Genomic DNA, 13430 nt, shown 5'->3' on the forward strand with positions numbered 1-13430 from the left:
AATCTCGATGGAGAATCGCTTAATTATGTTCGACGATCACCTGATCCTACTTGAGGATCACATAATCTCAGGCCAATAATTGAATTTTCAGGAGAATGATCACCAAGGCAGAAGTTGATGAGGGATCACCGGTCATCTCAATAGAGGAGTCACGAGAGAGTCCATCCTCACATTCAAAGGATATCCACCACAGTTCCAAGGTTTGTATTGCCACCTAGACTGTCGACTGAGGAAGTTTGTTGAGTGGCAAGTTGTAAGATACAAGAAATCCTTTCGTCCTTTAACCAGAAAACAAAAACAGAAGATGAGTCCAGACAGTAGAACCACAAAAACCCAAGTCTAAATTTTGTAGAAGAGCCAATGAAGACAATGTGTATGATGATGAAGATCTCTAGTGTTCGAGGATGAGATTCCTGGAGTCAAAAGAGTCCGGTTTTAGGTCGGACAGATAACAATTTCAGTTGATTGTGCTACTAGATCAATAAAATTGCCAAATGAGTTCAAATCTATATTGTGTGATGACTCATAGGAGTTTTTGACAGGCAATTGTGAACAAATCTCAGCAAGCGCTCAGGAGAAATTTTCGAGGAAATTTTTACTTGGTCTTTTTATAAAAAGTGTCCAAACTATATTAAACAGTGAAATTGATGAATATTTTGTAAAAGAAGGCTTCAAAGACACTTTTTGTATAAGAGTGTTTCCAATACAAAATTCAAGTAAAGTTGATGATTTAGCTATTTTAATGTATAAATAATACATTGGCCACAACCTTCGTTATTAAGTTATTTGTGTTTGATGATAGTTAAAAGGACACTGGTATATTGGTTATGTAATACATTATATAAAACAAGTCATTTGGCAATTTTGACGAAATTTTTGCAGAGATTTCCCTATATAATATCAAACATATATTATTTTTGGAAATACCAAAATTGTTATTTGTAGATTAACCAATTAGAATGCTGGCCGGAAACAGGTCGGAAAGGCCACATTTTCCATCCAAAAATTATCAAAACACAATATATGGGAAAATGTGTTGGTGCAACTACTACCCTAGTATATCTGTATTAATTCTTCTCCATGTGTGTGGAACTCCGTATGTATCTGCTCTGCTGCTTGCAAACATCTTCATCCAAGTTTGATAATTTTCTTTTAGACTTACCAGTGGCATCCCTATGTGGAGATCTACTTTATTTTTATCAGTCATTAAGATATTTATTTTTGCATTGAACTTTTAAGTTCTCAAATCCTCGCATTTCTCCAACTAACATTCCTGTAAAATAAATGCGAACCAGTTGAGAAATCAAAGGAGTAGTAATCAACAAAACTACGAATGGTAAAACACCAACATATGTCATGAGCTTGAGGAAAGCAGTGGATATCCAGGCATGAGTTTTTCTTAAAAATATTTACTTGACATTCTTTGAACACAAGATTGCATAATCAAATGAATGCAAATGAGATTCAACTCAAAGAATCATGAACTCAAGCAGAAACCTAAGCTATTAAGTTTCAAGTTTCAAAGTTGTTGAATCGACAAAATTCCAAGGTGGATCACAAAGCAAACATTAAACACACAAACCTCATCCACACAAAATCTCTAACTTTTCAAGTGTATGAACATGAAGGGCTGAGATATTTTAAAGAATCGGCGATGAAAACTTGGAAAATGATGAAATTTTACTACTCCTTGAGCTAATGCAGCGGGACACAACGAGGCTCGAACACGGGTACTTTGGACAGTGTCGCAATGGCGATATAAACGGTTGTGTGGTAATTAAGGTGTTTGTGCCTAGAGGATTATCACGGTAGGAATGGACTATGAGGATTATCGTTGTGAATTTGATCTTTTGTCGGGAGATAGGAAGTGTCAAAGTAAGTAGAATGTGAGGATAAATATTTTGAAACGGACCAAAGTCAGCAGCAAAGGTAAACACGATTATATAAATAGTCGATTTAACTTATTGGCCAAATTGGCTACGTGGGTAATTTGTTAGGCCCAAATTTAGCCAACCCAAATTAAAATTAGTGTTCATTAGGCTAAAAAAACATTTAATTAGAATATTGAAGATTTAGCGTTTTGAGAAGTTGGACCTCCGTACACATTGAGAAAGTTAAACAACGATCCACGACTAGTGATCATGAAAGATGGGCCAAACCATTTGGACAAATACAAACAAAAGTAGACAAAAACTTGTGTTAGACGATCTCACGGGTTGTATTTTATGAGACGAATATCTTATTTGGGTCATCCATGAAAAAATATTACTTTTTATGCTAAGAGTATTATTTTTTATTGTGAATATCAGTAGTGTTGACTGTCTTGCAGATAAAGATTTGTGAGATCGTCTCACAAGAGACTTACTTCCAAAAGTATGAAGAATAATAAGAAAGACTACACACAACTCATTATTGAAAAATCAGATTAAAATTCTCTATAAAATTAGTCAATTGTAGTTTATTTTCATTTGTTTATTTACAATTTTCATTAGCTTAATTTCTTTAGTTTAACATATTCATTCTTTTTTTTTTTCAATTGTAAAAATATTAAATCAATTTATAATGATAATATTAAATTTGTTGTGAACGAGTTTTCTTATCAATAACTATCAAATCGAGATCTACATCGTTTCAATATAAAAATCAAATTATTCATTTGTATCGATTTCGTATCTGGCAAGTTGATGCAGATTTTTTTTTTTTTGCAAACAACATTATTTGATCAAAATATATATATATATATATATATATATATATATATATATATATCGACCTCGATACAATTTCTACGACAAATTTATTGAATATAATTATTTAGTACAAACATAAAATTGGGAATTCTCTTTACCCGTATGACCTTGTCTCTCCTCTTTCAGGCTGCTTCACTTTCTGTCTTTCTGATTCTTCAATTTCCTGCCCGGCAAACAGCAAACAAAAACACAAACAAAAATCGTCAATCAAATTCTACAACCGGACAAATAATATATTGATCTAATCTGGTTTCCGTCATGAGTATTCACTACCGCTGGCCGGGTACTGGAGGGCGGCGCCGCCACCATTGATGGTATCAAGGTCAACGTAGTTAATTTATAAAGACCCTCTTCGCTGATTTTGATACCAACAACAGTGGTAGCTCCGCCGCATCAAAGCCATCTGTATTACGGCGACAGGTGTTCACCGGGTCCGAGGAATCGAGGGTCTGTCCCCGACCATTTATAAATATTAAATGATAGACAAAGAATCTGATCACCAAGTTGTTAGAAAAAAAGTGTTGTACTTCAAGCAGTACTACCAATGCTCACACAAAGGAAAGATTGCAGTACTCAAGATAGAGCAGTACACTTGTCCTATCATAAACTAGTTAGCATAGTGAAATTCACATATCATCAGTCGTCGGTGAACGAAATAATTAATTTCAAGTTATAATATAAAAGTGTTAAAATTAGACACGATTCAAAACTCGACACAGTTTAATCGGAAGAAAATAAAGTTTGGATTTGAGATTTTCGGGTTCGGATTAGATCAAGTTCGGGTCAGATAGCTAACCCGAAAAAAAAATGCTCAGGTTGGGTTGGGTTGAGTTCGGGTCGACACGGATTTTAATTTTTTTTAAAAAAATAAATAATTAATAAATATTACCTCCATTTTTATATTTTTTATGTCTGAAAAAATATTTATTATATATTTATATCATAAATTTTCATAATTTAATATTTATTTTGAACATTTTTTTTAAATTTTTTAAACAATTATTTATTTGATTTAGTAAATATATTTTATTTTTCTACCATTACAATTTCAAATTTAAATCATATATATGAGTTAAATTTGTTATTATGTGTTTAAATTTTTTTGAATTTTATTTAATTTTCTATAAAAAAAAAAAGTATAAAAATCAAAATCGAGTTGATCGGGTTGATTTCGGTTCGGATTGAGAGTTTTCGGGTTGGCTCGGATTCGATTGAGCAATTTTTGAATAGTATTATTGCCTAAATCGGCCCAACTCACCCGAATTGACACATTTTTTTAATAATATTTGGATTTGTTAAAATTTTAGATATAATTATATTATTATTTGGTAGCGCAAGATATTACAATTATATGTACTAATAGGTACAGTTTGATACATAGGATATGATAAGTAAGGGATATACAGTATAAGGATAAATATAAGGATAAGATAATATGTTGAATGTTTTGTATGATTTTAACAAGAGTGATTAAATTTATATATTGACATGTAACGACAAAATTAACCCTATCACAAAAACTTATATTTCATTGTTATCAAGATCTTGTAATTACATATCTCAATTCTTAAATTACGCTATATATATATTATTTATATATATATAGGTCCTAAAGAATAATTTTCGTTTCTTTTGTCTTATTTTGGAAATTATTTAAACAATTTCTCTTCCTAATTCAAAGACGATCATCGGTCAAATTTGATTTTTGCCTTTTTCTTTATTGTTTTATAATCTTTTTCATATCGAAGGGACCTAGTAACTATTTATGTGTGTATATATATGTATCTATATATTTGTATATATGTATGTATTTAATAAACATTTAACATTAACTTAAATGCATTTAAATAAATGATGGTAATTAAGTAATTTGTAGTATATTTTATTATTAAATTAAAACTATCACACCTCTTAGATGTTTTATCCTTCTAAAAATGTATTTATCAAGGGCCCATGAATTATTAAATTTATCAATTTCTTAAACTGCAAGCTATGGGTTCATTGTTTTTGGTCTTTTTATGTTTTTTTTTAATTCATTGTATCAAAATATTTTTTTCATATATATATATATATATATATATATTCTAGCGAATTTATAAGTCCAACTAAAGGATGTTTCGAAGTAGGTCCGTTTGAAATTCCTTAGGTGGCCCAAATACGAGCTCAAAGTCCAAAGAATATATAATATGGATCGATAGCTTTCTTCGGGCTTTCTCGAGTGTCTGTGTAATCTTTTTACAACATTTCAAATTTTGGACAACATGAATGCGGGATTTTGTTTTTGTTTTTTCCTAAAAAGTAAAATTTGTTATCTTTCAGTTATTTAATTGGCAGCAATTATTATTTTATTCAACTAAGCTAAAAACATGAAAACGTGTTTGATTATTCTAAAAACATTAAAAAAAATTCCATTAATTATTAGGTCTCTTGTAAGACCGTCTAACAAATCTTTATCTATGAGACGTGTCAACTCTACCGATATGCACAATAAAAAGTAATACTATTAGAATAAAAAATAATATTTTTTCATTGATGATCCAAATAAGATATTTATCTCACAAAATACAACTCGTGAGACCGTCTCACAAGTTATTGCCTACTTTGCATAACATTTTAAAAAAAAAATATTTTTGGAAAAAAGTTTTATAAAATCTTATCCAACCACATTTATAAGGTTTCTAAATATTTAAAATATTTGTCAAGAAAAACCAAAATATCAACAAATTTTTTTTTTACAAAAATTGATGATACATACTAAAAGACATTTCTAAAAATTAAAATTATACAATTCCAAACCAAATGCAAATAAGAGGAGGAGATAAGGATAAATTCAGCGCAATTAAATGCAACCAGATCATGTCATTATCCTTGTCTTTAATTCGTTATCTTTTATTTTGTGAACGTCATTGTCATTATATCATCTATACCTTATTATTGCTCCAAAAGGTGAAATCGCTCACCCTAGGCGCCTCTCATTCTCGGCCAGACAGGAATGTGAGAGGAGGTAAATCATGGTGACTCAGCCAACCAGCAGCAGCTAGACCTTATGCTACGCCGCGCACAAGGAGCTCCCCCTCATTGGAGGGAATTTAACTCCCACACTGCCGCTTGCGAGACTCGATCACTGATTATTGCTCCAAGATTCACTGCTACTGACCAACTGAGCTAAGCCCATGCGGGCATCTATACCTTATTATTATTACAAGAGGGTGTGGAAAATCTATTCATCGATTTGGTCTTTATTATATATGACACTAAATACCATGCTTCTTCCATAACATTATTACAAAACGATAGTAAATTTTAAAATTTAACAAATTACGTTTTTTAAATAATTATTTTAAAAATTATCTTTAAAATACTTAAAATTGTTTATGTTTATGAAGAGATTTATATAACAGCACGACTGTGTTGATGGTGATGATAGTCATAGTTTATATTAAATAAGACCACCTCAAATATATTTTTAATCGTTTCGGTATGTTATCAAGTTGACCGAAATTGAAGGAGTTATTCACAATCACGAGAGCCAAATGATGGCGGATTTTGTTGGGGAAAAACCCATAAACTGCATAATCTATCGTACTAAATCATAAAAATTTGACTGAAAAACTTAAACGGAAGCATATCTGAAACCATATATTTGAATTCTTTAGACTGTGCCTTGATCTTTCAGATCTACGCGCTCTTTTCTTTAGAGAATCCTAGAAAATGGGGGAGAGAAAAGGAAACGTGATAACGCGAGATCTGGGAACCATGACTCATATATATAGATAATGTTTATCATTATCTCCTGATATTTCTGTTTTAGCTCGTCATAAAAACCAAAATTATACTTATGTCTCTACACTTTAAAGACCCACAACCTATTAGGATACCGTTTAGTTCATGGTATGAAATATATAATATGGAGATAAGTAACGTTTTGTAATAAAAAGATAAATAGAAAATGATAGTTATGCGTTCCAGAAATTTTATCTCTATCCGCTGTCTTAAAAATAACCTCTTTTTTAATGTTAATATCATGCGTGTCGCTTTTCAACACTGATACGAAAATTATCGTAAAACCTGAATTCTATGAAAATACCGAGAATGGTATTATTTTGCATTGTAATAGAAACTATCTTCACATAAAAATAAAATTGGGATTTTAAATTTGAGGAAGAACAAAAAAAACAATAATAATAACAAATGTGACGTGACAGACCACATGGAATAATAATTGTTTTTTTTAAAAAAAATAATGATTGCTAGTAACTCTGTACATTGAAAATCGAATCGATTGCCCACTACGATCGATCGATCGATTAATATGCGATGGAGTTAGGTGAACTTCGACCAGTCACGTGTATGTATTGGAGTTAGGTTGACGTCCCGTATACAATTTTTAATTAAATTAATATAATTACTCCGTTCAATTAATAATTATTTATTAATTGAATAATAATATCTTATTTCGTTTCCAACAGTTTGAAAGACATGTTATTGAAAGTTTTGTCGCATATCGACTTATATATATAATATTTTAGAGTTTTATATATTGACATACAGTGTTAGTTGTCTCACATTGGTTAGATAAAATATCTGAAAGTTGCATAAATAAATTTGGACAATTTTTTTTTTTCAACTGACTATTAAAATTGATTTTTTTATCTAAGTTTCAATCTTCACGCTTTTTAATTAATAAAAATAAAATAAAAATTTGTGTGAGACGGTCTCACGGGTCGTATTTGTGAGACATATCTCTTATTTAGGTCATCCATGAAAAAATATTATTTTTTATGCTAAGAATATTACTTTTTATTGTGAATATAGATAGGATCGCCCGTCTCACATATACAGATCTAATTAAAGTCGAGTAATAAATTCTTTGAATGGATAAGGTCAGAAAGTTTGGTTTAAGATAATGGGCACGAATCCTATCGTTGGCGGTTGGAAGAAGTGAAGAAACAGGCCCCTTGATTGATCCACTCTACATTTTCCAGAACGAATAATTCTCAAATTGGTCAAATTTATTTTAGGTTCTTTTGTGAATTTCAATCATAAAAATTATAACTACAGCTTATTAATAATAAAAATATATTGATAGCTTAAAAAATAGTTACGTGCTAATAATTAATATAAAATATTTTCTTTTATCGTTTTCCTTTTGCAGCAAGAGTTGATTAATTTAATTAAATTCCAAATATTTAAATGTACATCACCTATCTCGAGTCTTAACCCAATTATAAATATCGTTATCAATAAAGTACCATACTATAGATATGCAAATCAACATCAACCAAGATATAGCAGTACTTTCAGATTTTAGTCCATATCGACTTTGTCTGCGTTAAAAATGTGTCGATTTTATAAGATAAATTTAATTCGTTGAAAAATATTATTTTTTATGTTGAAAAAATTATTTTTTATTATAATACGACGGTGTTAACATATCTGACGAATAAAAAATTTTAATTAACTCTCTGCCATGCCAAATTTTATATGACTGTTTCTAATGATTTTAATATATGGTCAAACATATTTTAGTTTTACGCTGAACATTTGTATATAATTTAAAAAATAAAACATGAAACACGACGTATCGTAAAGTACACATTATATATTTATAATAATACATATGTATGTCATCTATCAGATTAATAAATTATGCATAATTCATATTCTACGCTCCTTTAAATTTGACTCAGAGTCCCATTCGCACACACCTACCCTCGATGCAAAATTCCACCACCTAACCACTTCGATTCACGAGCTAAATTTTTAGACAAAAGTCGAAGAATGCTTCAGAAACTCGACGCGGATCGACGACTTTTTAGAGCTTTTTTTGGTATAGGTTACAAAAATATGTTTAAGTCAAATAACCTGCATTCAAATTCGAGACATAGCCATGTTATTTTCCATACATAACTGTTGTAAGTTGGTTTATAAGTACATTTTGTGTTACAGTTCTTTTATTTAGACGAGTCGTTAAAAAATTTAATTTTTTATGTCAATTTTATTTTATAAATATGAGGAGAGTTGATTCGTCTGACGAATAAAGATGATCGAGACCTTCTCATAAGATACATATTTGTTTTTCTAAACATTCATAGAGTTGATTTGTTATATATACGAACTTGTTTTTTTTTTTTTTTTCTTATTTTATCGACATGTGATATTAGAATATGGAAATGTAGATATATATTTTGAGTTGGAATAAAAACAAACCATACATCGTTACATAAGCAAACACAACTTTACCGTAATATTGTAAGTGTAACTAAACCAGCATGGAAAGAGTATGTGTCGACAAAGAAATTTAAAATCGATTTATTTATTAATCCTAAGCTTAGCTTCAGTACTGTAAGCTTTTGGTTTAAATATGATATGAATAAATGGGATCTTTGGGTTATGGCCCTAATCTTACCAAAGAGCCAAGAACATCATTTGTGGAGTCAGAAATATTGTTCTGTTCGGATTAGAATTTTAAACTCTAAATTTTTTTAATACTTTAAATTAATCTACTCAAAATAATATCATGTTGATCTAAAATAATATAAAATGTACTATCCAGACTAAATCCCGAGTATCAATCCATGTGGCTCCACCACTGACACCACGTGGGGGCAATTATCGTGAAATGTTTTGAATTTGTCGAAATATGATCGCCTTTACAAAACTTTTCTACTTTTGACCCATATTTTTAATATTTCAACCACAAAATTATTAAAAATGAAATTTGTAAAGTGGGTGTGTGTAGTGTACTTCCAAGCGAATAATAAATAAAGAAACACTTAATTTGTACACTTTGCAAGAAGGAAAGTTGAATAATAAATAAAGAAACACTTAATTTGCAAGAAACACTTAATTTGCACACTTTGCCGGAAAGAAAGTTGAATATGTTTCGTGTATGTTAATTATATAACTAATATTCCCGTCTCCATAAATCATGATTATTAATCCATATTAAATAAACATACGCATCACGTCTTGAGTGGACACAGGAGCATCAACAAAACCGAACATATTTACGTGGAAACTCGAAGATGACTCGTGTAAAACAAAAGTATACATATATTGTAGATCTGATGTAGCAATATATATTTGGTCATGGAGACAAATGTGTGGTACAAATTGTAAATTTTGTTTTGGTTGAGGAACTAAATGTAATTTTTAGACACGCAGAAATGAGAAGCTCTTGGAGATGTCCATCTCTATGCGGGACTCGCCTTTGTTCTACTCAACAGTTTATTAAATAAATAAGCCCCTTTCGAGATATTTCAACTTTAGGAAAAAGAGCAGCAGACAAAAGTGATTCGAACATAATAATACAAAGTTTATTCATAGCAAAAAGATGGAGAAAACGATACGATTGATACACGCAATCAAACAAGAGCAACCCAGGGCGAATGGTGCATGCCAAGGAAATTTTATTCATACAAACGATAACCCAAGGAACCTTCGAAAGAGGAAACCGGGACCTGATAATTAACTTGTTTTGGTAGGATTTTCAATGATTTTGATACCACCAATGGTAACTCCAGGGCCCTCGTGCCTAGGCACCAAGGTCACAACAATAGAGTCATCATCTGCGAGGTCCATGTCTTCGTACAAATCCGTGAGCTTCAGCCGGATTGAAGTGGTGGCCGATGGGGTATTCGTTTTGTGTGGCACCTGTGCGTAAGTTCCAGCATAAGCGGCCTTGTCCAGCTCCCCTGGATTGTCATCTTCATCGTTCACAAATACATCGAACTTCAGGAATTTAGATGTGTCCAGTGTTATGTTTTCCAAGACCAGCAATTCGTCGGCTTTTCCTTTCTTGGTCTTGGTGACTTCGAACCTGACAACTTGTTCCAGCTTCAATGGAAACAAAGTTTCCGCTTTCGGTGCCGTAGAGGCAATTCTTGCGATTCTAGCCTTAGAAGTTTGGGGTGGAGGCCTGTAGTCCAACCATGGAAGATCGATTCTCTCGTATTCGAATCCCATTTTCAGATTATCTATACAGTCCTTCACAGCGACGCGAACGAGCCGCGCATTCTCATCGTAAAACAGGAACGAAGTGTTGAGGTAATCGGGGTCTGTAATATTCTTTTCCGGAATTTTGATGCTAGGCAAAAAGTATTGCCAAAGAGTCCACATTCGGTCGACATTTGCGTGATGACAGTAAAATAAAGAGTCCCGTCCTGCTGAGTAGAAGTTACCCAAGTCTTCTCCGCTGGGCTCTCTCGGATCTCCGACCCAAACGTGGGCAGCGGTGTGAGAGCCGCGCTCGGATGCACCAGGACCTGGATTAACTGGAGTTCCTTCCCGATAAGCCTTGCCCATGAAATCATACGCATCAGAGTTGCTACGAACCATCTCTGTGTACATTACAGTAAGGTTGTTGGCCACAACTTGAAGAGGGTCGGTGTTCCCGGTCATGCCAAGATCTATCACAGCGGGAGGCAAATTTTTCTGGTTGCGTTTCGCGTCGTAGATAGCAGATTTAGGATCTACGAACATGGGTGGGATCGTCATGCCTTTAGGATTGTCCCAGTTCCAGAATGGTAACGCGAAAGTGGGATCATTAATCAGTTTTCCAAGGATTCTTTCGTAGAAATAAAGGTACCACCTGTGGAAAGGAAAGAACAGCCATGAATTGTGGACTTGAAGATCCAGTGTGCCTTGCCCAGGTTGATCATAAGCGCCATTGCAGTAAGCGCAGTGGATGTTAGCTTGTTGCATGAAGTTACGTGGATCGTCCGCCGGGAGACGCTTCATCCGATCGACGGCTAAATTGTACTTAAAAATGTATTCAGGAGTAACTCTATGAGCAGCTGGCCTTCTTCTCATCTGAAAAACTGGAGGGAGTTGGTAATCAATGATGCTCGCTGCTATAGGGGGGCAGCAACTGGTGTCTAGCTGCTTACCGGTATTCAAGTTGGTAGCGGTGCCACACTTGTCTAGTTGCGGTGCTTGAATGGGATTGGCTGAGGCGGCCGGAGTAGGAACAAGGTTGGCAGCGCCGTAAAGGCCGCCTAAACCCATAAGCATGTTCCTTCTGTCTACCTTCCCTTCAGAAGCAGCTTCGACATTTTGGAAGGACGGTTCTTTCTGGTTTTGGCCACCGTTTGCTGCGGCGGTGCAAGAAACTTGCAGGCGGTGGGTGCGCTTTGAACGGGTAGTGAAGTGTGATGGCTTGGGGAATATCCGGCGAGGAGAGGCACGGTGGTGGTCGGAGCAGGAAGTGGAGTGGGTGCATGGAAGTTGAAGAGAAGCCATGGCTTGGGATGAGGTAATGCGCTTCAGTTTCGGTTTATTTATACAACGAGGAATGAGGATGAGAGAGGATTTGGGAAATGGGCTTCTGTCAGCTGTTTAATACTAATATATATTTTTTTGTAAGAGTGAGTCTCATGTGAAATCGTTTTATGGATCTTAATTTGTGAGATCGGTCAACTCTACTTATATTCACAATAAAAAGCAATAATCTTAGCATAAAAAGTAATATTTTTTCATGGATGATCCAAATAAGAGATCCGTCTCACGAATACGATCCGCGAGACCGTCTCACACAAGTTTTTGTCATTTTTTAATCATATAGTATGGATGGATACCTTTCTTTGGGCTTCTCAAATCTTAATGGATCTCATGGCCCATAAAATTCGATACTTTACACCAACCAATTATTTGAATATATCACGCTCCGATGCTGGTTAATCTTATCATTCTTTTTGCAATTCTATCTACCAATTACTTCATTAATATATGAAAAGAAAGATGTAAAACACGTCGAAATTGAAATCATGACCTCCAAAGTTGCTTCTTCATACAATCTTTTCTTCTTTGCTCTGCATTCGTCGAACTCAATATCATCACCTGAATACTTTCTAAAGGAGGAAACCATGCATGCAAATGGCTTGATTGTGTTGAAGAAATACCTGGAACTCTTGGATACATTAACTACAACAACCCGAGTAACTCGATTCACAAGAAAATGACGATTTCTTCCACGACAACTTAGAATCAGCCATAAAAAAGCAATCAAGCTATTACAACCACAAAATCGATGGATTTCTTGACCAAAAAACAGTGCAGCTGTTATTTAGACTTCGTGCGTTGTGGGGTAGCAGATCTTATGATCACCTCAAATTCTAACATAGACTACGACGGTTCGTTGAAACATAAAAACACTCACATATCAAACATGTCATCTCGCTATGAGAGCCAGGCAACCAGGCTGGAGAGATCTCAAATTTTCAGACACGAGTGAAGTCTCGCGATTGCAATGGAGAAATGGGAAAAATTTGTGCCGATTAAATTCCGATACTCGGGTTCCTCTGGTGCTAAAGTACGACTGTACGAGATTGGAACATGGAGATGGTTTTCCGTTCGACGGCCCCAGTGGTTTTATCGAACGGACGGGGTGCTGGGTTGATGCAGATTAGACATGGATTACTTTTCGTGAACCTCGGCCAGCGAGATTCACTACAAAAAAACGGTATGATTAGCGACGCTTTCATGAAAAACCGTCGCTCAAATAGCGACGGTTTTTATTTTCCGTTGCTATATAGCGAAGGTTCTTATATACACCGTCGCTTTTTAAATTATAGCAACGGTTTTATAAAACCGGTCGTTAAAATAGCCACGGTTTTAAAAAATCGTCGCTGTAATAGCCACGGTTTTAAAAGACCGTCGCTATAATAGCCACAGTTTTAT

The 13430-nt window shown here is 33.8% G+C and overlaps 1 protein-coding gene across 1 annotated transcript; it reads right to left on the minus strand.

The window, feature by feature from the left end:
* Nucleotides 1-10044: 10044 nt before the first annotated feature.
* LOC140838525 (polyphenol oxidase I, chloroplastic-like) lies at nucleotides 10045-12030 on the minus strand. The gene has a single exon (XM_073204890.1). The coding sequence runs from the start codon at nucleotides 11991-11993 to the stop codon at nucleotides 10221-10223; it is 1773 nt and encodes a 590-aa protein (XP_073060991.1). The 5' UTR covers nucleotides 11994-12030; the 3' UTR covers nucleotides 10045-10220.
* Between the last annotated feature and the right edge of the window lie 1400 nt (nucleotides 12031-13430).

This window comes from Primulina eburnea, chromosome 8 (genome assembly GCF_022965805.1).
Source record: "Primulina eburnea isolate SZY01 chromosome 8, ASM2296580v1, whole genome shotgun sequence".
NCBI classification, from domain to species: Eukaryota; Viridiplantae; Streptophyta; class Magnoliopsida; order Lamiales; family Gesneriaceae; genus Primulina; species Primulina eburnea.